The 27,952-nt window shown below is 35.2% G+C and overlaps 5 protein-coding genes across 9 annotated transcripts; 3 read left to right on the forward strand and 2 right to left on the reverse strand.

The window, feature by feature from the left end:
• Positions 1–210: 210 nt before the first annotated feature.
• LOC104734671 (D-lactate dehydrogenase [cytochrome], mitochondrial) lies at positions 211–5,123 on the reverse strand. 2 transcript variants are annotated; one of them, XM_010454295.3, is made up of 18 exons: positions 4,785–5,123; positions 4,581–4,683; positions 4,392–4,492; positions 4,240–4,288; positions 3,947–4,039; positions 3,431–3,545; positions 3,119–3,179; positions 2,973–3,009; positions 2,840–2,901; positions 2,596–2,692; positions 2,041–2,115; positions 1,855–1,963; positions 1,471–1,580; positions 1,243–1,305; positions 1,008–1,087; positions 787–917; positions 570–613; positions 211–471 (listed from the first exon to the last, which is right to left on the reverse strand). In XM_010454295.3, exons 1-18 carry the CDS (start codon positions 5,027–5,029, stop codon positions 352–354), a joined length of 1,695 nt encoding a protein of 564 aa, XP_010452597.1. In that variant the 5' UTR covers positions 5,030–5,123; the 3' UTR covers positions 211–351. The 2 variants fall into 2 exon arrangements, with proteins under 2 accessions (XP_010452597.1, XP_087337796.1); XM_087481670.1 differs by lacking the exons at positions 3,947–4,039; positions 4,240–4,288; positions 4,392–4,492; positions 4,581–4,683; positions 4,785–5,123 and having other exon boundaries at positions 2,973–3,016; positions 3,431–3,510.
• A 57-nt stretch (positions 5,124–5,180) lies between these two features.
• LOC104734672 (uncharacterized) lies at positions 5,181–7,750 on the forward strand. Of its 2 annotated transcripts, none has more exons than XM_010454296.3 (9): positions 5,181–5,374; positions 5,459–5,659; positions 5,751–5,874; positions 6,050–6,120; positions 6,231–6,279; positions 6,364–6,422; positions 6,511–6,623; positions 7,162–7,267; positions 7,470–7,750. In XM_010454296.3, the coding sequence occupies exons 1-9, from the start codon at positions 5,263–5,265 to the stop codon at positions 7,562–7,564; spliced, it is 930 nt and encodes a 309-aa protein (XP_010452598.1). In that variant the 5' UTR covers positions 5,181–5,262; the 3' UTR covers positions 7,565–7,750. The 2 variants fall into 2 exon arrangements, with proteins under 2 accessions (XP_010452598.1, XP_087337797.1); XM_087481671.1 differs by having other exon boundaries at positions 5,203–5,374; positions 6,514–6,623.
• A 126-nt stretch (positions 7,751–7,876) lies between these two features.
• Positions 7,877–17,286, reverse strand: LOC104734673 (ubiquitin C-terminal hydrolase 12). 3 transcript variants are annotated; one of them, XM_010454297.3, is made up of 32 exons: positions 16,949–17,286; positions 16,546–16,615; positions 16,209–16,359; positions 15,952–16,109; positions 15,381–15,646; positions 15,067–15,285; positions 14,874–14,982; positions 14,617–14,732; positions 14,218–14,316; positions 13,991–14,100; positions 13,611–13,685; positions 13,323–13,401; positions 13,090–13,236; positions 12,932–13,012; positions 12,721–12,840; positions 12,367–12,489; positions 11,948–12,022; positions 11,739–11,827; positions 11,411–11,519; positions 11,260–11,328; positions 11,077–11,184; positions 10,717–10,772; positions 10,429–10,606; positions 10,242–10,343; positions 10,085–10,156; positions 9,719–9,784; positions 9,502–9,567; positions 9,027–9,110; positions 8,808–8,924; positions 8,651–8,725; positions 8,473–8,559; positions 7,877–8,370 (listed from the first exon to the last, which is right to left on the reverse strand). In XM_010454297.3, exons 1-32 carry the CDS (start codon positions 16,976–16,978, stop codon positions 8,329–8,331), a joined length of 3,348 nt encoding a protein of 1,115 aa, XP_010452599.2. In that variant the 5' UTR covers positions 16,979–17,286; the 3' UTR covers positions 7,877–8,328. The 3 variants fall into 3 exon arrangements, with proteins under 3 accessions (XP_010452599.2, XP_010452601.2, XP_087337795.1); XM_010454299.3 differs by having other exon boundaries at positions 16,546–16,612; positions 16,949–17,168; XM_087481669.1 differs by lacking the exons at positions 7,877–8,370; positions 8,473–8,559; positions 8,651–8,725; positions 8,808–8,924; positions 9,027–9,110 and having other exon boundaries at positions 9,490–9,567; positions 16,949–17,163.
• A 2,769-nt stretch (positions 17,287–20,055) lies between these two features.
• Positions 20,056–25,077, forward strand: LOC104734674 (uncharacterized). The gene is made up of 4 exons (XM_010454300.3): positions 20,056–20,663; positions 21,919–22,260; positions 24,228–24,451; positions 24,601–25,077. Exons 1-4 carry the CDS (start codon positions 20,442–20,444, stop codon positions 24,914–24,916), a joined length of 1,104 nt encoding a protein of 367 aa, XP_010452602.2. The 5' UTR covers positions 20,056–20,441; the 3' UTR covers positions 24,917–25,077.
• On the forward strand, positions 25,024–27,776 carry LOC104734675 (histone-lysine N-methyltransferase ATXR4). The gene is made up of 7 exons (XM_010454301.2): positions 25,024–25,455; positions 25,698–25,753; positions 26,039–26,165; positions 26,401–26,470; positions 26,567–26,749; positions 27,340–27,411; positions 27,515–27,776. Exons 1-7 carry the CDS (start codon positions 25,102–25,104, stop codon positions 27,631–27,633), a joined length of 981 nt encoding a protein of 326 aa, XP_010452603.1. The 5' UTR covers positions 25,024–25,101; the 3' UTR covers positions 27,634–27,776.
• The last annotated feature ends 176 nt before the right edge of the window (positions 27,777–27,952 follow it).

Genomic DNA, 27,952 nt, shown 5'->3' on the forward strand with positions numbered 1-27,952 from the left:
TTAATTGTTTTTGCGGCTGATTCGTCTCATCTGATCTGACTTGGTCATTCATTCCTATCGACCTGTTTGATGGGTTTGTCAACAATACTAAAAGATGCACTTAGATTATGAGTCAACAATACTAAAAGATGCACTTAGATTATGAGTCGGTGCTTGAAGATACATAACACGTCCCTCTCATCTTTCCTTAGATTTTTACCACTTGCAAACTAGTAAAACGGATATGATTTGCTTGCATCAGCTGTTTTGTACTTAAATGTAACTTTGGGTTTTTAACAAAACAAAAGAGAAACAGTATGAGACCAACAATACAACAGTGTTACACATACATGAAGAAACACACAAGGCATTCTAGAAACATACATGGGGAGGAATTAACTTTCCCGGGTTCATGATATCGTTCGGGTCCAACGTTTTCTTGATTCTCTTCATCGTTTGTAGTGCTTCTATTCCCAGTTCCTTTTCCAGATACTTCCATGACATAACAAAAAAAAAAAAACAGTTCAAATCACAAATGTACATTCATATAATTGTAACACGAGACATGATATGAATAGAAGAAGCTATACCTTCATTTTCCCTGTTCCAACGCCGTGCTCTCCAGTACATGTTCCTGATTAAAAAGTTCAGAGCCAAGTGGCATCGTTAAAATCAGGAAACAAGCGTTTGACTCCTACCGATCTTCAATTTGCTTTTCGGTTTTGCTCAGAGAATATGTTAAAAAGCTTCACATCTATTTACAGTCTTGCACTTTTGCAAACACCAAAGAATGAAAAAAGCATTTACCATCCATGGACAATGCACTGTGAACCATAAAGTGATTCAGTCTTTCTGCTTCTTTTCGCTGCTCTTCATTGCTCGGATCAAACATAATACACGTGTGGAAGTTTCCATCTCCGGCATGAGCAATAACGGTACTGAAAGTAGAACAACAATAGTCAGCAAACACTTTTTAGGAAGTTAAGGCCTAGTATGTTGATGATGTTAAGCATAGGGAAATAGGATACCACAACAACGATGATGCATCAAGCTCTTTCTTGGATCTTGATATTAGTTCTGCAAGGTGAGACAAAGGGACACAGACATCCTGTAGAAGAAAGAGTTAGAGATGATTCCTTGTTCGACCTTGTAAATATAAATTAATTAACAAAAAAATTATGGCACAACATGATTTCGTGGTTCCTGATTGTAGCTGGGAAAGTTCATCTACAGCCAAAAGTGTATCAAAGAAAAACAACAAACCGTAATCATTGCTTCATGCCCTGGCGCCATTGCATAGCAAGCCCACAGCGCCTCCTTTCTTATCTGCATAAGAAAATAGGGCCAGAATAAGTAGATCCTTTGGTAACTCAATGTTATTAGAAGCAAAGGACAGTGTATAATAAGTGTAGAGTTTTATCTTGCCCATATCCTCATTCTCTACAATGAAAATCACTAGAAAATGGTTCTCAATTTATGCCCGAGAATTACCTTCCAGAGTTCTTTTTTTGCTTCAGGTTCTTCTGCAAACATAAAATCTGATCCATTGTGGTTCGAAGTAATCTGCTGAACAATTTCCGTCTGCTCACGTGTATATGCCTCTAAAGGAGAGAGAGAAAGAAAAAAAAGATGTATTAGAAGACAATTATTCTCTCTTTATGTGTCTACCGACAAGACTGAGCATTAGAATCCTGTGATCGGATAAAATAGAAGATACAGGGGAGTGAATATGATTTCTTTAATATCTACAGATATTGTTTACAAAGAGTACACTGCTATAACAGAACCTTAGATAGCTTGAAGATGCCAAAAAAAAAAAATTCTAAGATAGCTTAAAATACCACTTGGAAAGTACAAAATATGATAAATCATTACCTGTTCCTATAAATTCGAACATCAGAGTTGGAGCTTCATTCAAGTTTTTCCCGTTAGCCATATTAATAGCCCTGATTTGAACCTCGTCAAGGAGCTCCACTCTTGACACCTGATGGGAATAAAGGTACGGCTGAGAAGATTCTCATAAAAATTATAAATCATATAATTAAGAAGCAGAGGTCTAACCTGTATTCCAGACATCATAGTGGCAATGGCCACGTCTGCAGCATCCTTTACTGTTGGGAAATTGCACACTGCCACCTAAAATTATATCATAATATTAATAACCATTGCAAATGATGACAAAAAAATGTTCTATCAGACAACTCAGGATGATAAATTGAGATACTATTTTACACTCTTGAATGTTAAAATGATGTGCAATCCATACTAAAGCAGGAAGACTTTCAAAACAAAAGCAAAGGAAACAAGGGTCCACGAGGCACATAGCGTTTACGATTCCTTGAAATGATTCAGATCTTGTTTTGAGATTCATTTTACTCTGATTATTATGGTGGTTGTTAAAGAGCTGAGTTATAGAAAATACGCAAAGAGAAATATTAAGCCGAAATAGAAATATTTGGAACTCTTATCAGGCAAATATGATTTCGTTGAACTCAATTTTAATCTTCAAGGACGAAACTAAATCACAGCAAAGGAGCATAAATATATTTTTGGCAGAAACCTGAATTTAAAACTATAAATGAACGAAATCAACTATAAAGGAAGAAGTCAATATACCACTGAATGCTGTGGGATTTTCTGAAGCCGGAGAGTAACCTCAGTTATGACTCCCAAAGTCCCCTCACTCCCAATCATCAAGCGAGTCAAATCATATCTGAGAGACCAGGCCAACAAATCAAATGATACGTAATCAAACAACCGGAAGCATACACTTCAACTTTTACTTACATTTTATTATTTCTGAGAAAAAGAAATCTACAAAAAGAACCAAGAAAAAAATAGTTAAAGACTGAAGACAAACCCTGCAGCACTCTTTCTGGCACGTGAAGCTGTCATCACAACATCTCCATTAGGAAGAACCACCTGAGACGAGCAGAGTATAAATAAAATAGAATTGTACAATAGGGCATAAATCAGTGGAAGTATAAACAAACCTTAAGGCTTATAACATTGTCACGCATAGTTCCATACCTACAAGCTAGTAGCAGAATTATAATAGCCAACCGGATTAAAGCAACCCCACAATTATTAGAAAGATGGGCAAGCAAACAAATGAATAGCAAAGTTGCAGAAGAACTACCTTACAGCTAAAGAGCCAGAGCAACGCGTAGCACACATGCCTCCTATGGAGGCACCAGGTCCTGCATCAGATATTTTTTAATCAAATTGCTGAACGGAACCCAGAAACATGAAAATGAAGTTAAAGAGTCAATTGCACACAATGCTAAAGATGTTGAATAATGCAGCAACAGCACACAAAACCTCTCTTAAGGGTAATTGACGTTCACATAAAAATAAGATCAGTCAATCTAAAAGTATATTTCAAATATTAAAAGCATATATATGAAAGCTATGATCTGAGAGATAAGGTACAATCTCAATGTTGTCGAACCTGGATCAAGAGGAAAGAATAGACCGTATTCTTCCAAATATTCATTAAGCTCCAGCCAACCAATGCCAGGCTCAACAACAACGTCCATATCCTCCACATGTAATGCTTTCACCCTCTAAGGTTTGAAAGAAAAAAGCGTGAGAAGAAGTCGCTTAATTTCAATAACATTTGTATGTGGACTATAAGTGATGCACATTATTTCTATATCCTGACTAAGGAAACTATTTAGGATTTTCAATATCTTATTTTCCTTTCCACAGAGTGTTCTCATTTATCTTCTATTACATATAAGGATGAGGTCTCGTTAGTGAGACTCATCCAAGCTAGAGAGAGTGATTCATAGGTTGATCTGGTTAGGCTGAGGTTAGATATGCATTCCAAAGGAACGAGTTACATCATTGAAATCGTCTTTCTATACAAATATAGAGGGTTAATGGAATGATTTCTAGCATGACATCGAAAGGATAGAATGCAAATCAAGGACATTGATGCCGAACACAAAAGATTAGCACATACCTTCATTAGAGACATGTCAATGCATACACCTCCTTTTGGAGCCAGGGTATGACCCTCAATCGATGTCGCCCCACCATATGGTACAATAGGAACCTAATCAAATAGTAATTGTCGTCTGAATTAATGATATGTACCCCAAGCCACAAAAAGGATATAAATCAGGGTAATAAAAGTCCAAAATATCAAATCCACCAGGAAGCTATATATCCCAAGTAGTATAGCATATTGGCCTAGACTAGAAGTGAAAAGACTGAGCGCGCAGTGAATCTTCTACAGGTCAAAAACTTACAAACCTTATATTCATTGCAGGATTTAAGAATCTTGGAGACTTCTTCTTCGGACCTAAACAATATAGAAAAGAATGATGATCCATGCATTTGTTCTTAGCTACTGATATTGATATATACGGCAAAACGATTGCAGCAATGACTAGTCTCACGCTCACCTCGGGAAAACAACAACATCAGGAATGTTCAGTGCCTTGTGAAAACTGTTCTGAGGCTTCCCATGGAAGTACCTCTCGTCGTAGTCCGTTGTCAGGTTATCCTTAAATTGGCAACGAAGAAAAGTTAAGAACTTTCAAATACATCAGAACCAAGGAAGAGTAACAAAGAACAAATTTGGAGGCACCTACCTCGAGGATTGTTTTCAATTGAGTAATAAGCTCCTTAGGCACTTCCTTGTATTCCCCTTTAACTAAAGGTTCAGTGCTACCTTTCCCACCGATAGTTACATCTCTGCAGTGAATTGAAAACGAGCAACAACTCTCACGATTCTGTGAGTGAGTACTTGTTGTTGACTTCAAAAAGTATTAATTTTTAATAGAAAAAGAACAAACCTAGAATCCAAAGCTGATGATGATTCGCTGATAGAAGGAAGAGAATGATTCAGGTACACGTAAGAAGAGGCGGAAGCGGCTATTGCCAATGGAAGAAGAGAGCTCGACCACCAAGATGGGAGTCTCCGGCGTCCTTTCTCCGGAGAAATCACGGTTAATTTGGGCGTCGAAGAGTGGAGCTGACGAGATTTCCGGAGAAAAGAGAAGGCTGTTTTAGAGCGAGCTAACCTTGAAGAGAAAGCCATGGATTGTGGGATTCCACAGCCGGAAGAGAGAGATTAGGAATGAAGAAGACGAAGAAAAAAAAACAAATTTAAAAAAAAAAAAAAAAAAAAAAAACTAATCAAACCATTAAACCGCTGGTTAAATGCTAAACCGATGGTCCAATGTTAAGCCAGGAAAATCTAATTTTCCCGCCAAAAACAGATAGCAAAAAAGAAGAGAGAGATCTCAGAAAGAGAGAAGCAGGAAGACGGAGATGGAGGAAGAGCTAAAGAACTTGAGCAGAAGCTTAGGAGGATTCTGCAATCATCTTCAAAGTAGCTGTGATGCTTTCAATCATTCTCTCCAGCGTCGTCCTATTCCTCTTGGTCTCTCTCTTTTTTTTCCCCTTTTTTTTTTTTGTTTCCTCTGATTTTTGTCATATGAAACCCTAAAACTTCGATTTTTGGCAGATTCGGCGTCATCTACGTTCATCAATAGCCTCAATCGGCGACTCTCCACAGCAGCTTCGGAGCTCAATTTCCTGGAATCAATGTCTTTTGGTACTGTCTCTTTTGAGGAGCTTCTGGGTCACTGTAATCAGATCTACAAAAATAATCAAGATGATCTTTTGCATCTCCAGGACCGTCTCACTGATTTTGGCTATCTTCCTGGTACTCTTTCTTCTTTCCTTTTTTTGATTTTTGATTTGTTCCTATGTTACTTTCTAATCGTTTCAGAATTTTTTATGTTTTTGGACCATAGAAATTGAAATTGATGAAGAGTCTGACTTTGGAGCATTTGTTCATGAGGATTCAAAGCATGATGATGAGTTGGGAACTTATTCAATGCAACATTCGATCAAAAAAGGATTAGATGAGGACGATTTGTATCCTCTTTTTTTTTTGTGTAGATTAATGATGTTAACCAGACAATAAGCAGGTTGAAGATTTTGGATTTTGTTACAGTTTGTTGTTTGTTTTGTCCTCCTGATCATATCCTAACGTTTTATCATCACAATGTTTTGTGTTGGATTCTTTTTTTTTTCCTTAATGTTTTGCTAGTCTATATGATTCACTAAATTTGAAGAACCTTGGGCTTTCAGATGCTTGTCTTGCTACTTTAGCTTCGGAAGGTGAGGCACCAACTTTTTTTTCTCTAGTGTGGATTTGATGTAATTGTTTAGGATGGTTTTACTACTTTGACCATGTTCTTAAAGTTTCTTACTTTCTTAAATGTTGCCAGGTAATGATAATGTGAAGGATCCTGAATCTTCTTTGAAAGAATCAGTGAAGTAAGTTTGATGCCTTAGAAATAAATATATCCTTATGTGTTTCGTTTTTAGTGGAACATCAGCAAGTTTTCTTATGATATACAGGGGCAAAACAATTGACACAAGTTCTCTACCTCCTCCGAAGGCATCAGAGCTTTCCAATGGTTATTTCTAAGCCTTTACTAGTGTGATATGGTTGTCGGGGAATTTCATTAGTCTCTGGTATATGATGTTAGACTTTCTTACATGCAGAAGATGAGTATGCGGCACTAGAGATCGATGGAACGTCAGGGCCTACATTAACTCTGCTAAAAGAAGAATATGAAAGTCTTCCCTCTTTCATGAAGTCTCTAGCATCGTGGGAGGTATTGCTCATTGTTCCATCTTTTTGTATAATTTCCTGAAGGTTTAAGTTAGTTTGCAAGAATTCTTTTTGATCAAATCTATGTCCGTAATTTGATTTACATCTGTCGCTGCCTTGTTCATTCTGCTAAAAACATTCTCCCGGACCTGACTTTGGTTCTTCATAGTTCATAGCACATCCTAATGTTGTTCATTTATGAAACACGATTCTGGTGCAATGAGATAACCAGAAGTATTTGGAAATTTTGAGGATTAGTTTGATGCAATGCAACTAACACAATAAAGGCTTATTACTACTATATCCATTTTCTCGTTTGTTGCCATGCAAAGTATCATTTGCCTGCTGAAGTCAATCCATATTTCATATCCTCGCGTCACAGATTTTTTGTCTTTCTTTCAAGAATTAGAATTCAGACTCAAGTTTTAATAATCTCTGTGCCCAAAAGATTGAACGTTTTGTTTGTTTAAAGCTATTGAACACTTATCAGGTTCCCTTAATATTTCCCTCCATATGTTTAAAGCCTGCTTTTATGTTTTCAGGATCTGGTCAGTGCCGTGGAGAAATTCAACGTGGTCCTCGATAGCAAGAAACAAACAAATGGGTCTTACTACTTCCGTGCAGATGAGATTCCGACTCTAGGACTTGGTAGGTTCATATCTCCTCACATTACATCTTGCTTGTAGCACCACTAAGTTGATCATCTTAAGTCAGTCTTTTCTTGAACCAGACTATTTTATTGAACCATACTATAGATGCAAAAACTAGGATCTTCAATTAGTATCTTGGGGTTCAGAAACAATAAATTCGTAGCATAGACAATGATGATGGTTGTATTATTAAATCGCAGGCAATAAGGAGAAGGCGTACACGTTGCTGCTGACGCGGATGAAGAGACTTGTAGTTGAGACAATGGACGGTGTTGTATCTTATAGAGTTGCATAGAGCTGAGAGCAATCCAATTATACAGTGATGTTTTATAAGATCCTTGTGTTTTGCAAATCTTCACATCCTAACAGCTTTTTTTATTGATTTGTGTGATTTTGGTGTGTTTGAACGAATCCACAACAGAATATTACTAACCAATCCCAACCAGCTTATCCTCCTATAACTTATTACCCTGCTTTTGTCTTTGTGGCTGTTTCTCCTATTTTAACATTAGATTTGCAAAAAAGTGGGACCCCCCACCACCACGGGTCAGCTGTATGAAACACTGGGATGGATATGTTGCAGAGCTGTAAACCTAGCTCCAAATGATTTAGGCAAAGCAAAAACAATAATAATTGGAAAACTGCAAAAAGAATACAATCCCCAGTCAAAAAATCTTCTTAAGCCCCCAATCTCTAGAATTACAAATGTTTCGGTATTCTATAAACTCTGAAAGCCAAACTGCGCTCCCGAATCCAAGCGACGGGCTTCCGTTTTTTTTGTTTCAAAGAAAAGTTGCATGTGCCAATGGTCTTCACACATTCCATATATTAACACAAAGTATTGAAGCACGAAAAAAATAGAAAACACATTATCAAATGCGCAACCCAAAACCCTATCAGACCAAATTCTCTACAACATCCTACGGTCATCCATCACACCCTCACACTCAGCTCTTTCCCTCTCCTTATTTTGATGCATTGGTCCAATCAATGCCTTGGTCCAACGTTGCTCCCACAATGTCTCGCTGACAATTGTGTCTTTCATTCTTTTGTTGGGGGCTAATTGTATATTTTCACCGGCTTCTCATATGCGTGTCGGTTCTACATGGACAAAACAAAAAAGAAAAAAGAAAATTTTAACAAAAGTAGGACTTTGGTTTAGGCAAATGTATCTAATAAGTAATAACTATAAGAAAGTTTTACCTGGTTTGCAGCATAAGCCCTCTTAGGAGTAGTGTCAGTGTGTTCCAACCCGAGGTACTGCTCAAAAGCACCATAGACATCTCTTCTCTGTTTTACCATTTTCAATCCGAAGACGGAAATGTTAGATCTTAGATATTAGCATGAGCTTTTCTAGAAAATTGGAGGAGAAAGTAAGAACCTGGAATCGATTATAAACAACATCTGTGTCCTGCAAGTACTCTGGACGCCCCATTGACATAAACGCAAACTTCCACTACATATGAATGAAATATTAATAATTGTACCGTTTCCCCCAAACAGAGATTTAGCTTTGATCGATACTCAATCGTACATACCTTGGCAAAGTCCTCATCGGATACATGAAGCTTCTTTTGGATGCGGTTCTTGATTTCTTCAAGAGTTTCACCTTCATGGATTACCAGGAAGAAGGGTTCACCAAAGTTTTGCACTTGCTGAGGGAAAAAAAAATTGATAAGACCCTTTGCCACACTCCCCATAAGGGACTAAAACTCTTATAAAAGTTACATAACAAAAACTTGACAACTGATTTTCACCTGATTTTGTCCAGTTTCCTTAGCAAAGTGGTACACAAGAATTAAGCGATCATTAGGACCGATGTTCTTCTCTTCTTCTGGAATCTGAGAGTAAGGAGAGCATAAGTCAACATCTCTGAAGGATGGATTAAAAACCAGGGACAACTTGCATAAGATATTAAAACAATCGGCTACGAAATGTTCTTGACGACATATCAAACTGTTTCATAATCCCCAGACACACATACTATCCGCCTCAAGCATTCTGATCTAGTGTGCTAAGAATATAACACATCCATGGAATAAGACTATCACATCCCTTTCTTTTAATTTGACTTTGAAAACGAATTGCATTCTGAGATCACAGGGAAACAAATCTACTAGTATACTTAGAAGACATAACTAATGAACAGTGATACCATTAAGACTTAAAAAAATACCAAAAAACTGTGATGATGGAAGGAAGAGAAAAAGAAGGCGCAGCCTAGTAACATACCTCCTCAGCTCGTAAAGTCCAGTACTGGTCATTTATATTCTCAATTCTTTCAGTTGATGGGAAAATCTGCAAGGCATATAAACACATCGGATTAATGTTCATAATACTTTGGAGGGTTGCAAAACTTTCTTCAGGAGATACGATAGACAAGAAGCCATCATCTTTAGGTTCATAACAACATTGACGATAATGTAAAGATACGAAAGTCGTTCGTTACCTTGTAGATTTTGTGGTAAAACACCTCAAGCAATCTCAGTTCTGCATCCGGATGCGAAAGCTCCACCTGATTTAGGCATAGACCTTAGATTTACTTGCATAAGGTCAAATGAGTAACATTATTGAAAAACTTATTAAAATCTATAGCCCGGAAATCGAAATTTTCTCCGCAACAAATATGGAGGTCAGTAAAAGATGCCCAATAATCTGGATGTGAATTTTGAGCCTTCAATATCAGTGGATTGTTAATTTAACGTGGTCCTCTCAGTGATATATAGACAATCCACAGATCAATAAGGACGATTGAATACTATTTACAAAACTAAACAAGCCATTTGACAGAGAAGTTGCAGCTAAATTGACCCACCTTTGTTTTAAGTTCATTAATAACATCTCCGACCGTGCTTTGTTTAGGTAGTCTGATATTGTGGATTACTACCTGTAGAGTGATGGTTAAAAGGCTTGAAAGTTGAATAAAATATTCAAATGAAGACTATGAATCACAAATGATAGTCTACACATACTTCTTCCTTCGTGGCATGATGGAAAGCAACTTTTAAGGTTTTAAGACCTTGCAATTCTGGAAGAGGAATGTCCAGAACTTCATAATACAAAATGTCCGACGTCTGACCAAAAAAAAAATCGAATAAGCAAAGATTTATTATACAGTAAGAAAAAAAAATAAAGGATAATGAACTTCGCGTCAATTACCTGATTGTAGTGAACTAACATATCTGACAAATGGTCTACTCCACGGTATTTGATAGGCTGAGGCTTGGGTTGCTGAGAATAGCAATTGTGAGATGTGAGCCTAAGTTTGGATGCATCGTCAAGAGCAAGTTTCTCAGCCACTCTTTCCACGACATCGTCATAAGTGTGCAGCTTCGACCTAAGGAAAAAATAATTATGAAATAAGTAAACAGCTTCGACCTAAAGAAAAATAATTATGAAATTTCACTGAAATCAACTTGAAACAAATTCGTTTATAGAGGTACTTACAACTCCAGAACAAACTCATCTTCTTTAGGTTTTTCCAGCGCACGAAACCGGACCAGCTACAAAATTACAAATCGAAAATAGTTAGTCGCCAACCAAACATGCCAGCTAGAAACAATTTCACAGAACATCCTCAAATTTGCTATGAAAACACGATGCTCAGATTAAGGATTGCACAACATCAACAGACATTTTGCTCTGATGATAAAATATTTTGACAAGTAAAATTGAGACCACTCTACCAGTGCAGCCTTAATAATTAAAAAAAACTTATTGCTACTTCATAAAGCTTATCATTAGAGAATTATTCTTAGTCTACCTCTACCAAGGTTTCATTAAGGAACAGTACTAAGTAAATTATACCTGTCTATTCTGAACATATTCAAGAAACGAAGGCACAGCTGGGTATCGGCATTCAATTTCCTTGTTAACTAGAGGTTTCTGGAAGCAAATGATATCTCCATCTTCGATCTGCTAGCAAGAAACACAAATGTCACCAAAGAGAAAAGAGACTGAAAGATTCGGTAGATACAAGTGAAACATTACTTGACACAATCTGAATGAAGTTTTCTTATCCAAGTGTTCGCACATAACACAAGGTTCAAACTTGATTTCCTGTAATAAGCCCCAAAAACTGTTAAATAACATAAAAAATAACCATAAACAAAAATGTTAAGAGGCACCAGCAGCTGCAAACCTCAAAAAGTTCTATTTCTTCATCAGGAGCAAAGCCAACCATTTCATTCAGCTTTCCAGTTATATCCATAGGCTTACTGGAACTTTTCACCATAAGCCTGCCAGCATAGCTGGTAGTACAAGAAAAATATTTTTAAAAATGGTAAAAAAGAAAACAAGGTCTAGTGGATTAAAGAAAGGGACAAAAGAAGAGAAAACGGTTAGAACTCTTCTGATCACATAAAAAAGGGAAGAAGGATCTCGTTCTCGTAGAATAATTGTTCCTTAAGTAGTGGTATACCACTTTATATAGAAGCCAGAGAGAATAAATAAGAGGGAAATAATATTACCTTAATACTGCCTTCTCGGGGTCATAAAGCTTAAAGAAAAGAAGAATATCTTCTTTTGATTTTTCAGGAGGAGGGATAGGACGTAAATCCTGCATTATTAAAGAATTAGTTACAAAAAAAGCTCATCTTCTCTGTAGATCAATTAGCTTCTGTTTTTCTTTAATTGATACAGGTCTCAACAATTAAACTTTGCAACCAGGAGTTCTTACCAGGTGCTCTACTTCCAGAAAAAGCTTCAGTTCTGCGGTGTTTGCCTTGTTAGATGCTTCTCTTATTTGTCCAACCTACAAAAACAATTTTTCAAAACGCATTAGTACGTGACATATATAAAGTTATTAGTACAGGACTCTAACATAATTCCAACATTTCGAAAATAAAGTTACCGGTATAATAAACAAGGGAAATTCATTTCAAAACAGACAGACAAACTGTACTGAGAATTCTGATCTAAAGATATAACAGGTTCCAAAATACTTGGAACTGGGAAATCAGATGTAAATATAGAAAATCAAAAGGTAGTAGATGATCAGATTCTATAATAGCTATAGTATTAATTCAATATATACTCGTAGTCCAGAAGAAAGAGGCAAACTATGTGCATGAATAGCATTGAAAAGGATTAAAGTACCGGTTGTAATTCTTCCTGAGGCGTAAGGGGGCGATTGGGACGATATGTATGATTTTGTCGCTTTGCCCAAATCCAGAACCTTTGTAACTGAACAGGTATTCCAAATTCTTTGGCTACCTCCTCCTGTATTATCATAAAATTGAAGATCAACGATTGTTCAAGTTTATAGTACATAAAGAACTTTCTAGTTAGCAGCAATTTAAAAAATTTCCCTGAAATCCAGATCAATTGTTCTTCGTCTTTCAAGGCAAAATCGAGTTACCAGAATTACCGTTTTCACATACCCCATTTCATCAATAGTTGTAATTTCTTCCCGTTTTGGAAACGGGAAATATAAGATACCCAGGCAAGTACCTTAAATTGTTGAAATGGTGTCTGTTTCTGGATCCGGAAACTGCGAACTTTGTCATGATTCACAAGATCAAAATATATATCCTTCCCAATCTGTTCCTTAAGATCTTCATCTCTTGCAACCTATAATGTTAGATTATATTAGTAACGAGAAACTAGACTCTGAAACATTCCAAAGCATACTATCAGGCGTAAGTAAATAAGAAAAACAAACCTTGATTATCGTAAATAGGTGAGCTTGTGCCTTGTATCTTCTTTTATCTTCCTTTTCTTCTTGTTCTTTCTTCAGCCTCACCTGTCAAAATGTAATGACAGATCAGGTAAAACCAAGACGCAAATAAATTACTATGAAGATGCCACACAAAAAATTACCCTTAAATGTTCTGCTATGTCTTTCTCATCAACGTTGCAGATTATTTTATCTTTGTCACTGTCCCGGATGTATACAAGCATGTATGCATTTGAGTACTTTGTGAATTTGAAAGGAGGGTTATTGAAACCAGGATTAGTCTGTGGGAGCTGCAAAGACACCAAAGCAAATATGTCAGCAAAGAGCAATTGAGATTGGGGTGCAAATCATAGAAAATGGAGTAAGAAAATGCAACCTCTTCTTCACCACCATATTGCTCCTCCAATGCCCTTTTCAAATCTTCCTTGGTTACTCGTTCATCATCAAATTTATACCTGAAAAGTAGAAGTTTTAACTAGTTTATGAGAAATATTTCACAAACATGATTTGGGAGAACTGCACAAAAGTGTGACTTTGAGAATAACATCAGCATAAGATTGCTAAATTACTCTTCAAATTCAACTACTTCGTAGCTCCCAAAATATAAAACTTGTTTGAGTAAAAAAAACCACGGATGTCATTTCGACGATAGTATGATGCATACCACTGATCTGAGAGCGTAGGCCTTATAAAAGCGTAATAGTGCCCACCATGTACTCCTCCACTATGAACTAAGACACTGCAGACAAATAACAGCTAGCAGGTCAAACAGGAAAATACAACAGCAACCAAATAAAATGATAACATTTTTATATATCTTTCACTCCTAAAATAATAATCAACTGTGCATGTACAGATGTAAATTTTAGCTACGTACAGCAGATTCCTTGAGAAGACCTAGCAGATAATCACACAAATACTAATTCGCAAGACGTCATAACACATAATTAACGGTGGCATTTTATAGAGAAAATAATCTGTGAATGCAACCTCCTGAGGAATTCACTACATCTGAATCGAAAGATCAAAAGAAAAAATATATACCTGTGAAGAGTATAAAGGTTGCGGACACTCCTGTCAGCATCAGGGGATAGATACTTTCCATTTTCTCTATCAAGATCCAGTTCAAGAGGGAACTCATACCGATCATTTATCTATCAATAAAAGCTACATCAGCACTCCCAAATCCAAGAATCACCAAACGCGAAAGTATAATTCATAGTCACAACCACAAGTTCACTTCGTAGGCGCATGTGAATTCAAATACTAACCTTCACCATGGTGTCCCTCATAAAGTCATATTCAAACCTCTTGAGCTGGAGTTGAAGAACCGGTGGAAAGTCAATGAAAAGAACACCTTTTTTTGCATCCTGAAACCAAAGACATCAAATTCCCCCAGAATAAGACTAGATAAGGGGACTGCATTTGTCATAGTAACAGCTTCGCCTGTAGTTATTTAAGTTGGCTTAGAGGACAATACTACTTAACAAAGGTTTCACAATATCTCCTAGTTTAGGTTGCTCCGTAAAACTCTCTCATTATGAAATATCCACACTTTTTAGTATGCAGAATAGTAAAGGTGAGAAAAGAGTTGCTAGATACCCAAATAAGCCTGTTGTTAATCACTTACCCATACCCAAAATGAAAAAGAAAGAGTGAAAACAACCGACCTGTAAACCATGTCCTTCTGCATGATATTTGTTGTCTCCTTCAAGACGTTCAACCTCAACATACTTGTCAAAAGAAGCATAAACATCCTTGCAGCCTTTAACATCTAGCTGAAGATCTGCCATAAGATAAGAACATTATAATAAGGTTGACGTGATAGAAAAAGACAACAGAATGCAATTGTATAAATAGAATAAGACAAAAGACTGTAACTGTATAAATAGAATAAGACGAATAGTGATATTGTATATTACTATACCGTAAAATGATTCTTTCCGAGTAGATTTGAAATCTACATTTATGCACTCAATATAATTCATATGGTGGCCCTCAAATAGCTGTTGTATTGTTCCCTCCACAACAGTTCCCTATAAAAAAGGATTAAAAAACGCTCAAAACAAGAAACACCAACTGAGAAGTAAATCACGGCCTAACAACAAAAGAAAAATTACCTTCATTTTGTCCTCAAGCTTTTCGCAGAGAACTCGATTGAGTTCTTGCACATCATGTTGCATGAAAGAATCATATGTATCCCAACCAAACGACTTTGTCAGCTCTTTTGTTGCAACACTAGTGTCATTATATTGGAGCTTGTAAAACAAACTTTGGAGAGCCAAAGGTATACTTGCTGTGGGTGCATCATTCTCAGTTGTCGGCATGTGGTATACAGCCTACAAGCAACATGCAAAATTCAGTCGTCTGGTTTAGACTTCAGTGAGAACCGTAGAATTTCATAAACTGGAGGAAAAACAAAAGCGAATCTAACCTTTCTGAAGTAAGGTATGTGGTATAGTGTCTGTAAGAGAGAATTCATGTAACAAGTTGCACCTTGGTTCTTGAGCCCAACAAAACCAGTCTCTTTTTTAGAGTCATATGACCAGTAATCAAGAACCTTACGTACAGCGACTTCAGCTTCAACCAAAACAGTATCATTCACTAAATATCCTCTACTAGGATCATAGAGTTCACTAAGAGGCATGAATGATGTAAATCCCCAATCACTTTCTCTTGCATTGAACTGATGTTGCGTCTCTGCATAACAATAGGAACCATAATGTCAGTGAAAAACTTGTATCACCAAGGTCACTTACAGCTACAATATGATATACCAAGTTCGCCAGAAACAAGGAAGATATTTCAGTCTGATAAAATAATAAAAGGGTGCATAACAGGAATATGTTTGATTTTCACACTCCGCATTCAGGTAAAGCTAAAGACAGTAATAACAAAATTTATTTCAACGTACGCAAAACATTATTTTCCTGTGCATAGTATATGCGCATGCATGCACGCAAAATCCAGCGTTTATATGAACATCATTAATAAATTACAAGTACCTTTTCTAATGGTATATCTGGTGTGGATTTGATTCACTACAGCCAAACTGAACTGAGCATATCTGCTCCAACCGTAGGGCAAACTCGCAGCATCAGAAACATCCAAGTACATGGACAAATGGTCGACATTGTTCCCTTTTGGGAAAATTAATATGCGCCTGCACAAGCAAATCCAAAATGGTGTCAACAAATCAAAATGCAATTTAATAAAACAATTGCAACAAGGAAGTACACTAAAGGTAGGTACACCGTATTACCATTTGTAACCTCCAACGACAAATACTTCAGAGTAATGCTTCCTTGTGTTTTGCCTAGAGAAATTTGAGACAGTCCACGTGAATTTCAGACTAGGAGGATCCTCAGCTGGCTGGTTCTCCACAGTACTCACGGCAGTCTCAGGTTGGGTAACTACAAATGCATCAACTGTTGATTAAAAAATATAAACAGCAGGAAAATTTGACAAAACCCTAAGTACTGTAACACTGCAGCCTAATATCCAAAAGCTCTATCTCATCGATTCCACCCAATCCGAAGCACAAGGATACGAGAAATTGAAGCAGCGTAACAAATTGAATCAAACAACGAAAATCTTACCTTCCATGGGCTGAGCAGGACCGTCGACCAAATCTGAATTCGGCACAAGCATCTCCTCATCTTCTGGCTGCTGCGAAAACATTAAAAACAAACATAATCAGAAACTAAGAACATATACCCAAAAAAAAAAACCCTAATCTCGCCCTACGGTGATCAAAACGAACAAAAATACAAACCACAATCACTAAGACTAACACACCAAAAAAACAAAACAAAAATCGCAGCATCTGCAAGACGATTCAACCGCTTCAAATTCAAATCAAAGCCAAACAAAAAAAACACCGAAGCGATCAGCTACAGAATCAATCAGAAGCAGATTCAAGCGCGGATACACAACGAGCGACGAAGGGGGGGGGAACAACGAATTAACAAGGGACATAGAGAATGAAGAATCGGAGATTACATCAACGGGAGGCGGAGTCATCATAGTCATTGGCCGGAGAAGGGTTAGACGGTGGGATCGAGAAACGCAAAAAAGAGAGAGACCGACGATACAGAGAAAAATCAAAGACAAGGCACAAAGTGACTATAACGAGAAAATACAATCGCTCATTCTTACTCCTTCTCCGCTTCGATATATGATTTATTCTGATATTTTCGATAATTTAAAGGGTCATTAATGTAATTTTACACTATACGGTCTCAGATTTATAATTTCTCCGAGGTTGGGTCTATCAAACGAGACAGACCAATGAGAAAGCGACACGTAAAAGCCTTACGGTGCTACTGTCACACAAAAACACGTTAGACGTGGCTGCTTGGAAAGATTATGTATTATCCCACCTGACGTCGTGGGACTTCTTTGCTCTTTTGTTTTTCTTAAGTTTCGTACTAATATTATTGTTTTGATTTTTCTGCCAATTTACTTCTTTTTTCCCCATAAAACCAAATAAATTAACTGAGATATATGATGTTTTTACTTTTATAAAGATAAATACGTGTTGCTAAATTTGCTATGAACAAAAAAGAATCTTTGTCACAAAAAAATACAAATTTCAATGCAACTTTTAGATTAGTTTAGTATATTATATTATTTAGTATTGTTTCTGATTGGTTGAATTTGTTAAAAGTAAAGACTTCTGAATCTGCGTGCTCTGTTTAAAACATCCTATATTTTGAAACGGAGGAAGTAAAAAAAAGGACAATTAAATTAGGGTTGGGCATTCAGATAACCCGTTCGGGTTCGGGTATTACCCATTCGGGTTCGGGTAAACGGGTTTAGAAAAATAGAACCCATTGGGTATTTTTAGATATATGGGTTCGGTTCAGTTTGGGTACTATCGGGTTCAGGTCGGTTTGGGTTACAAATTTTAGAACCCGATTAGTACCCGAACTACCGGGTACCCGAAAACATATAATTAAATTTAAATAAATTTAGTTAAATTTTGACTTACATAACAAAATATTTTAGATATTTTGATTATTTTTGATATTTAGGTATAAAACTAAATGAAATATTCAAAATTATAATCATAATTTTGGGGTAATTGCATTATATTAATGATAAATATTATAAATATGTTTATATGTTCGGGTTTAATGGGTATCCAAACGGGTACCGGGTATTACCCGACCCTAATCCGAACTCACGAGTATTAGAAAATAGAACCCAATAGGGTTTTATAGGCAAACTCGTACCCAACCCGAACCCAGTTTTCGGGTCGGATTCCGGGTTGGATATTCGAGTACGGTTTTTATGCCCAGGCCTAAATTAAATAATGAAAAAAAGGAAAACAAGACATCTCTTTTTTAACTTGGGCCTTGACAGAACTGGGCTTTTTAAGTAAGCCGCATATTTGTTGTTCATGTGTTTCTTTAATTCTTTAGTTGGGCACTAAGAAAATGGCATTTTACCTAAGTAATTTAACTAAATATATGATATTATCTAACGAATATAAAAATTTTATTTAACCAGAAAACCTTTTTATAGTATATGCATCTTAAATCGAATGTTAACTTTAGCTGAAAGAAAACAAATCACAAAAATTAGTTTTTTAAGTCTAACCAAATCTAAAGGCCATTTTATTGTTTTTCCTCTAAATTCTTTTCATTTTGCATCTTTAATTACGCCTCTTTAATTACGCCATTAGATTCTTTTCCTTTGTCTCTCCAATCACGTGATTAAGAATTTATGTATCAGTAATTCGATTACGAAATAATGAATCAAGAAGATGATCATTCAAAATTTGTTAAGATGAACGGCTTTTGCTCCAAAAACTGTCAAAATTACCTACTGCCATCAATGTTTTTTTGTGAGGATACTCAAATTCAAGTTGTTTTTGTTGTGTGGACTGCTTTTGGAGAAATTTCAAGAGCATGGATTTTGGGGCACTTCCACTCAATTTACCAATGATGGTTACAATGGTGTCCAGATGATTATTTTGAAATATTTTTAGGAATTTATTATCTTACTTTTTAAAGAAAAAAATGCTAAGAATCCACAAATTCCAAAGAGCGAGTAATTGAGTTTGGTTTAGGGGAAACCACAATCTTTATCAAAATGGTTATCTAATTTCAGATTTGTCAATTCATTCCAAATTTACTCTTGTACCAAATACATTGGGTGTATGTACCTCGTTCTCAAATTCATAAATAAGACCGGTGGGTGGTGTTATATAGAATGTTTAGTTATATTTTTTTAATGGTGAAGATTAATCACTTAATTAATTAGTTAACCGAAAAAAGAAAAAATACTTTCTTGGATAGAGCTTTAGCTATATTCTCAATATGTAAATAAAAAATTCAATATATCAATTCTGGTGAGCTAAAATTTTAGAACTTGAATGAAGTTGCTTATTATGAATCTATGATTACTTTTTTTTTAATTCTATCCTTATAATCAAACTTAACTCTCCATCATCATCAAAGATGGAAGTAATTAAGACTAGGTTAAACTTGCGTCATCATCAATCGACTTGATTTATCCAAGTTATCTGCTTTTTTGTCTCATTTGTGAGATGACCGCCGAACTATATATTACAAAAATTCTAAGCAGGGAATTAAATCATCAATCCCAATGGACTAAAAATGTTAAGTCTAACCGGATAAATGACGTGGACAAGTCACCTCTCATTGCGTCCCTTTTACTTTCATCTTCACCTGACCAAACTTTTGAATTTTAATACCATCTTGCATAAAAAATTGGGAATTTCAAGCGTTTCACTTTTGTCAAATTCAGTGAAGTTTGTATTGGATCATACACTTGTTGAGCTAAGGTTACACTTGGTGTTAGTGAGAACTACTATAAATAAAGAAAAAAACTTGTTGTAAAATTGTTCTTTTTGAAATAGTGAATTAAGTTTCTAGCAAAAAAATAATAATTATTAGTTTGAACTTTGAAGTTCATTTTACAACTTTGTATTGTTTAGAAATGTTAAACACAAAATTGACGTACAGAAATAACAAAGTAAATGAATTAGTAAAAAAAAAAAAAAAGTAAATAAATTAGTGCAGTTTGGGTAGGTAGAAACTTTATTATATCTACTACTTGGAGATTCCAAACGATTTCATGGGCGACGAGCCAATTTCTTATAAGGTTAATGTAGATCATATAAAATCATAGAGACACTCAATGTGAAGTTATGACTTGATAGCTAACTCACTTGATGATTAGTATAGGTTTTGGTATGACTTTTTCCGGTTATCGAAACATGAAAAGATAACTCAAAATAAAAGGTGATATAGAAAAGGAAAAATGGTGACGACCTATGTCAATACAACTTTTCCACCAAGAGAGAGAAAGAAAAATAACAAATAATAACAAATAATTAGCAAACAAAGAAAACGAAAGGTGAACAAAAACGCACTAAAGGGCTATAACCTATAAGCTGCGTAAGTACAAAGTGAGAGAAAGAAAGAAAGAACCCCCAAAAGAAAGAAAAAAAAATAGAGAGAGAATGCAGAGATTAGCACCATTGATGGAAGAACCAACGGATGAGCAAGAACAAGAAGAAGAAAGAGGAAGAAGATCAACTAGATCCAAATCATGGAAGAAATGGATAAAAACACATTTGCAGATCATCGTCTTCCCCAAAAAACCTGATATGAAGCTTCTTCTCAGTGTTATGGGTTGTCCTCTCTTCCCTGTCCCTCCTCTCTCCAAAATCTCTCTCCACCAGGTATTTCTTATACGCCTTCCCTTACATAAACAACTCCATACGTATATGAAATTCATCTATTTCGACGACTTTTTTCTATAACAAAAGAATACTATACTATAACTTTGGTGGGTGCATTAAATTGGATTAGTTTACTGATCTTTTTTTGTATAGGGCTATCATTTTTATCATTTCGCATTCGAAATATTTTCGTATATTATTTTTGTCGTCATCTTTGGTATTAATTTAGATCAAACGTTTTCGGACATGCTTTTAATGGTGAGTACTAGTATTAATCTGACATTTAAGTTTTATCCATCACCTGACGACAGTTGACACCTCCTTATAAATGGGTTTGTTGGTATACTATTTTCTCAGTGGAAACCTTTATGAAAACATAACATATGCAAACCTTTTATATTATTAAAAATGGAAATTTGCGGGTATTTGTTAAAATATCTTCACATGTCTTTTAATTTCAGAAGATAAATACACTTATTTACAAGATTTATTGGCTTTAATTTAATTTTTTAGTATAGTTCCCTCTTTTTCAAAACTGTAGTTTAGTCAAGTACTAGAAGAATATATATTGCTAGGTGGAAAAGCTAGCTATGTTATCTATCTATTTATAGAGTACTCTACTAATTTATATTCAAAAGAGATATCATGGTAGATGTGTGTTTTGCCGAAATCTGTGGAGAATAATAGGTCAGTGTCACACAACAAGATTCAACTACTTTGGTATATCAATATAAGCGACCCAATTACCACATACATTGCAAAATAATAAAACAGTAAACCAAAAAAAAAAGGAGAAAGAATAAGCATATATAGTCAATGCAAGAGTCAATCACGAGATCCATAAATAATTCAAGGAGACCTTCCCCCTTTATAATGAGCCTCTGGTCTTTAGATCTAAATTATATAAGTTTGTTTCTTATTCTATTTCGTGTTCAGTAGAAATACATGGTTTGTACTATAAAGAGAGAAAAAAAAACTCAAATTAAATTGATATTGTGATGTACAAGCTTCACTGCTTCAGAAACCCGAATCATAGCTTATCTGTTTGTTTGATAAAAAAAAAAAAAAAGCTTATCTGTTTATATTCCAAAAGCTTACTGTTTAAAGAAACAAAATTGCATGCATGTTTCCGTAGTTTTAATATAATTTACAATATGATCTTTAACATATTAATAAAGAAAATAAAAGGTTCACATTCATACTTATATGTGCATATAAATCATACTAATTCCATTTTTTATGTTCGTTAAATTAGGTATCATCATCGGCCCAATACATAATACAACAGTTTGCAGCAGCAACCGGATGCAAGAAACTTGCAGGAGAAATTAAAAACACTTTTGTGACCGGAAAAATAACAATGAGTATGGTGAATGACATTAATAGCTCACCCTCGGTTGGTAGTGCTTCGTCTGTGTCTCATAAAGGATGCTTCGTCATGTGGCAAATGCTACCTGAAAAATGGCTCATCGAGTTGGTTGGTGGCGGGCATAAGGTAGCAGCCGGTAGTGATGGAGAAATAACTTGGCGTTATACACCATGGCTCGGCGATCATGCTGCTAAAGGCGCCATACGTCCTTTGCGTCGTGCTCTACAAGTAAGTACATATCATCAATATTGATTTGTTTAAAAAGAGATTAAGTTTTTTCTGTGGATAAATAGACCATTTTAATCAAATAATCCTCGAAATGAATAAATATATTCATAATCTATAAAACGATTGACAAAGGACTTGTAAATATTGTAAGGGTAGAGTTCCAAGATTTAAAGTATAGCAAATGCATCTAGTTAAAGCTGAAAAAACATGTAGTTGTATATTGATTAATTTACTATATAGGCAAAAAGAGAAGGTGTTGAATCTGACATTCCACTTTGGGAGATGCTTTTTTGAGCTTTCTCATGAGATTTTTCTTTTTGCCTTGCCTTAGTCACGTGCTACTAATTGACTTTATCTTGCGCTTAAAAAAAAATGGATTTTAAAGGTTGGATGGAGATTCAAAAGTTGATACTTAGTTAATCCCAACTTTATACAATTATTAGATTCTTGGGATAAAACCATTAGTATATATATGTTACTACTTAATGTGTGGTACATTCATCATCACTAGTTAGCAATAATTGTTTATATCGTTGTTAAAAACTACACCTCTCTTATCGGTCTTTAATTAAAAATATATGTCTAAACAAGTTTTATGTTTGCTCTTATTCATGTATTGTCATCCATGTGGGGTATTTTTCTATGCTGTTATTTGGTGGTGGTCCGGAACTTTGTCTGAAAGGGTAACATGATTACAAATATAAAAACTATATCCGAGTTTAAAAGTAATAATCAAACTAATATGAATATTTTCTAGAAAAATATTCATTACCTAAATTACAAATTAGTAAATGGGATATGATTACAAACCAAAATCTAAATCACTCGTGATTGCTTTATATGATTTTTTTACATACTAAAAACAGACCAGGTAGCGGAATGAAACCAACTAGAATTTAACCCGCGGTACACCACGGGACAATATTTTTAATTTTAAAATTTTAAAATTTATATTATATTTATTTGTTATTTTATTTTTGTTTTATTAATTTTAAATATATAAAATTAATATAAGTATTTAAAGTCTAGGATTTTTGTAGTGTTTTCAAGGTTTTAACCCGTGTGGTATATGTATAGTCTAGTAATACATTTATCTCCTGGAACACATCTAAAAGTGTTTAAAAAAAAATTCTATTAACTCCCTATATGCATGGGAGTAATGCCAACCCGTCTCACCAAAATCAAAATAAGTTTTTGCGTAAAAAAAAATAATCAAAATAAGTTTTTTTTATCAAGTTTAAGTATGTTAATTGTTTTACCAAATTAGCATATTTTTATAGTTTATAATTTTTTCATGTCAAGATATATAGTTTATGATAATTAATAGAATTTTAATTTTTTTGGTAATTCCTCAAAAAATAAAAAACAAACCAAATTATATGGGGGTTTTCAACATATTTAATGTGACATTTTATAATTGGATTTTCGGTTTAGGAAATTTATTAATGTTAATATAATTATAGATATTGTAAACTTTTGTTATGGAAAATCTGTTGTATATCATTTAAATTTGAGAGATTCTAGCATCCATAAAAATAGTTTTGGAGATTTAATGGGTAGAGTTGTTTTTGGAAAAATCGGAATGTATAGATGTTGTTAAGATTTTATGGCAATAAATGTAACAAATGTTGGTCAATTTAAGAAAGTTTAGTATTTGAGTTTCTCTGCAATATTATTTGTTTTAGGGATTATTGTTATAAAAACAAATTAAATAAGTTAAACTTAAAAGACAAAAACCATGTACTTAAAAAATGTTAATATAGATACTTTTTAGGTTTTCTTGTCATTATCTAATGTCCCGTTCAAATGTAATAATTAGGATCAATGCACGTCTATGTATGGAATTGCTAGTTATTATTATTGATCATAGTTTTCGAACTTGTAACGTATATATATAGAGATTGCTTAGGATACATGTACTTAATTCTATTAATGGGAAGATTGACGTATATATAACACACAATCAGGGTTTGGATCCTCTAACAATATCATCAGTTTTCTCATCGGCACAATTCGTTGGAGAGAAAGAAATCAATGGGAAGGATTGTTTCATCCTCAAGCTATCAACAGACCAAATTGATTTATCAAGACGTAGTGACTCTACTGCTGAGATGATCAAACACGTCGCATTTGGTTACTTCAGCCAGAAAAGTGGCCTCTTAATTTGCCTCGAAGACTCTTCTTTAACCAGGTACGTAACAATTAAATAATTAATGTTGGTTTGGTAAGGGTTTATATATTAAACCGGAGTCAAAATCAAAATTATATCGGTTTAACTTTTAGATTCACATTATATAACATTTGACCTATGATGTTTACCAAATTTGGTTTGGTATGCAGGATTCAGATACCAGGAACTATGCCAACATATTGGGAGACCTCGATGTCGTCGTGGATGGAAGATTACCGAGCAATCGAATGTAGTGAAGTGGTAATCGCGCATTCAGGTAGAACAGATGTGTTAATCTCGAGATTTGGAGAGACACTCAAAGGAGGAATCTCGGTGACTAGAATGGAAGAGAGATGGACTATAGAAGATGTTGCATTCGACGTGCCTGGTCTCTCTGTTGATTGTTTTATTCCTCCTAAAGAGATGAAGATGGATTTTCACCACCAACAACAACAAGACGGTTCTAAACATTTACCAACTTTTTAGATAATGATGTTGAGACAACGACATAAAAAAAGTGTTGTAATATCCAAACTTCCCTAAAGTTAAATTAGAAAAGTGTAAAAGGGTGTTTTTGTTTCAATTTTAAAGTTGTGGGGCTATTTTCAAACTACTATACTATATATATATACTTTGTATGTTTCCTTCTTCGTTGTGATTGAAAGCAAAAAATGTCGCGATTAGCTTTAACTCGTTATAGCCGTTGTTATCTCTCGCGCCTTCTTAAGCCAGTGACGCCTCCGTTGTTCTATTCCTCTGCTGCGACGAATCGAGATGACGGATCTCAGACCGTGCCGCCACCGATCAGAGTCGGACTCACTGAGTCAGCGGGTCGTGCTGTTTTCGCAACGCGTAGAATCAGTGCTGGTGATCTCATACACACGGCGAAGCCCGTCGTAGCTTGTCCTTCTTTTGTTTCGCTCGACTCTGTTTGCTATCTTTGCCTTAAGAAACTCATGGGTTCTGAGAAAGTTCAAGATCGTGGAGTCTCGTATTGTAGTCAAGAGTGCAAAGAGAATTCAAAGGTTATGTTTTTTTTTTTCTTTTTTTACTGTCTTTAATATATTTCTATGCTGTATGATTCGCTTTCATGTCAATGGATTGCTTCCCCAATTCGGTTTGTGGTGTTTGAAGTTAACGCCTACAAGGTGTATGACGAAATGCTTCAATTGGATTAACACATCACTTTTATTTTAGAGATGATGCATAATCCTCATACGTGTAGTTTTGAGTTCATGGGTTGTTTATTTTTGATGATTTTTTACAGGGTTTTTATGATGTTGAAACAAGAGCAGATTGGTCAAGCTTTGTTGATTATTGTAGGTATGTATGATATACTCAACCGTGTTTACTGGTTTCTTTGTTGAGCGAGTCTTATACAGTCTTAGTACTCTCTTGTTACTATAGTAGTTTTAATGGAATATGGAAAACTAAGGAAGTCATAGCTTCAGGTATCTGTTAGTTTTTCTTGCTGATGTGGATGGCTATGATATGGTTCCTTGAATGTTTCCTCTGGTAATTAGTAATTTAGTAGTATAAGAAATTCACAGTACTGATTAATATCTTTGTTGGGACTGATAATGACTAAAAGCTATTATCTTTGTGAAGGACGCACAACTTCAAGTACCCGCTTATGGTCAAGCGGTTGTGTTGTATGATAATATCAGGTGCTCTGCCTGCTGACTGTCTTGACATACTTCAACCAGCTGCTTTATCTTCTGCGATGATTTCAAAGGTGAGTTATTGAGGATGACAAATAGTACACTAATAGTAGAAAATTATGTAGACTTTATATTACACCCCCTGAGTTCCTTCTATTGTTCATGCATTTCACAATGTGTAGCTCACCTTGTCGCTGTAGTATTCATCACAGTCAGCCATGAATCAGTAATAAGAATTTCATGGCGAATTCAATGGCTTTCCACAGTGTGGTTTGTTGCTGTGTAGTCACTCAATTGTTATTGTTTCAGATAGAAGACGGTTATGGATTGCTATGGAATGCCTTCAGGAAGGCAAATTTCAAGGATGACGATGTTGCTTGTATCCTTGGAGCTATATCTTTACATCAAATCCATTCTATCTTCTGCGTTCATGTTTTTTATCTCTTTGCTATTTACAGTCCTTAACATCTGGAAGTTCTAACAAAACAGTGGTATACGGCTATACTTGCCCGGATTCGTATCAATGCATTTCGTATTGATCTGGTTGGAGGCTCATGTGGCGAAGACCTTCTTTCATTGGCTGCAGCTTCTGTTGAATGTGAAGGTGCAGTTGGCCATGCCGTTTATATGCTACCATCCTTCTACAATCATGACTGTGGTAATCATCTTCACTTGTTCTGTTCTTTTTTATGCCAAGTTTTCTTTTTTAAGAGATGCTTTAACGTACCAACATCATAAGCAAAAGAGTCTTGCAATCTTTTCCTGTTAGAAAATTTACAATTTTTTTTGAAGAAATTGTAAGGTAAGAGAAAAGAGTAGAAGTAGAAGATTAGAACAGAGGTTTGTATAGAAGAAGAGTTATACTGTTAGCGTAAAGAACATTATGAAATAAAGTTTTACTCAGAAACAAGCAAAGTAACTGTAACAGAATTTTGAAGAAAACCCAAAAGTATACATTCGACAACTGCTTCTATCTAATTGTTGTAAGTTAATAATACCACTGCTGACACGAGTTAATCAGGAATTTAAATCTACTCTTTACTACTTGGTCCAATGTTTTTCTTTGTTTTGTTTCTGTGGATAATATCGTCTGAGATAGTTCAAATCCTTGTGAGTCTTTGCCTGAATTTTTCTGGAAACTGTTTTCATACTCGTATCTATTATGCGGCTACAGCATGTATTAGACCCCAAAAAAATGTTCACCTAGTTTGTGGAAAAGAAAGTGATGAGTAGTTTGAATGTGGACAGATCCCAACGCGCACATAATATGGTTGCAGAATGCAGATGCAAGGTTGAGCACTCTACGCGATGTTGAAGAAGGTTTGGTATTCCATACTTAAAAACAGAGTTTTCTAAATAGCATAAATCTCTGTTTTTGTGTGCATATTTCACTTCAATGGTAACAATGCATGCATATTTTTAGGTGAAGAGCTTCGGATATGTTATATAGATGCAAGCATGGGATATGAGGCGCGACAAACAATACTCTCTCAAGGGTTTGGTTTCCTTTGCAACTGCTTACGCTGCCAGACCGGTGACTGATTAACTTTTCTTATATCAGCCCATCTTCACTTTTTATGTATTTTATGTACTATAAATGAGTATGCGAAAAAAAAAAAAAAGTGACGATAAGTAATTTTAAATATTAAAACAAATTCTTAATGGTTTACTGAAATTTTGTTTTATGGTGTATATTAGAGTAGCTTAAGCTGTTTATTCTTTGGTTGAGGCAACGGGAGGCGACTCTCGTGTGAGCAACTAATTAATGTGCTTTCCTCATGATCGACCATGCAAGTTCACCCAATTGAAAATAAAATAGGAAAACGAAGAGACCGATAACATTATTCTTTCTAGTCACTTT

Source organism: Camelina sativa, chromosome 13 (genome assembly GCF_030686135.1).
Source record: "Camelina sativa cultivar CO46 ecotype springtype chromosome 13, ASM3068613v1".
NCBI classification, from domain to species: Eukaryota; Viridiplantae; Streptophyta; class Magnoliopsida; order Brassicales; family Brassicaceae; genus Camelina; species Camelina sativa.

Coding starts and splice junctions, on each gene's coding strand:
- LOC104734675 (XM_010454301.2), top strand. CDS start 25,102: ATGTCGCGATTAGCTTTAACTCGTTATAGCCGTTGTTATCTCTCGCGC. Junction 25,754..26,038: donor AGCTTTGTTGATTATTGTAG/GTATGTATGATA, acceptor ATCTTTGTGAAG/GACGCACAACTTCAAGTACC. Junction 26,750..27,339: donor CTTCTACAATCATGACTGTG/GTAATCATCTTC, acceptor GAATGTGGACAG/ATCCCAACGCGCACATAATA.
- LOC104734671 (XM_010454295.3), bottom strand. CDS start 5,029: ATGGCTTTCTCTTCAAGGTTAGCTCGCTCTAAAACAGCCTTCTCTTTT. Junction 2,693..2,839: donor GCCAGAAAGAGTGCTGCAGG/GTTTGTCTTCAG, acceptor CTGGTCTCTCAG/ATATGATTTGACTCGCTTGA. Junction 614..786: donor CAGTGCATTGTCCATGGATG/GTAAATGCTTTT, acceptor CTTTTTAATCAG/GAACATGTACTGGAGAGCAC.
- LOC104734672 (XM_010454296.3), top strand. CDS start 5,263: ATGGAGGAAGAGCTAAAGAACTTGAGCAGAAGCTTAGGAGGATTCTGC. Junction 5,375..5,458: donor GCGTCGTCCTATTCCTCTTG/GTCTCTCTCTTT, acceptor GATTTTTGGCAG/ATTCGGCGTCATCTACGTTC. Junction 5,660..5,750: donor TGATTTTGGCTATCTTCCTG/GTACTCTTTCTT, acceptor TTTGGACCATAG/AAATTGAAATTGATGAAGAG.
- LOC104734674 (XM_010454300.3), top strand. CDS start 20,442: ATGCAGAGATTAGCACCATTGATGGAAGAACCAACGGATGAGCAAGAA. Junction 20,664..21,918: donor CCAAAATCTCTCTCCACCAG/GTATTTCTTATA, acceptor TCGTTAAATTAG/GTATCATCATCGGCCCAATA. Junction 22,261..24,227: donor CTTTGCGTCGTGCTCTACAA/GTAAGTACATAT, acceptor ACACACAATCAG/GGTTTGGATCCTCTAACAAT.
- LOC104734673 (XM_010454297.3), bottom strand. CDS start 16,978: ATGACTATGATGACTCCGCCTCCCGTTGAT. Junction 16,616..16,948: donor TGACTCCGCCTCCCGTTGAT/GTAATCTCCGAT, acceptor ATGTTTTCGCAG/CAGCCAGAAGATGAGGAGAT. Junction 14,733..14,873: donor TCGGAAAGAATCATTTTACG/GTATAGTAATAT, acceptor ATCTTATGGCAG/ATCTTCAGCTAGATGTTAAA.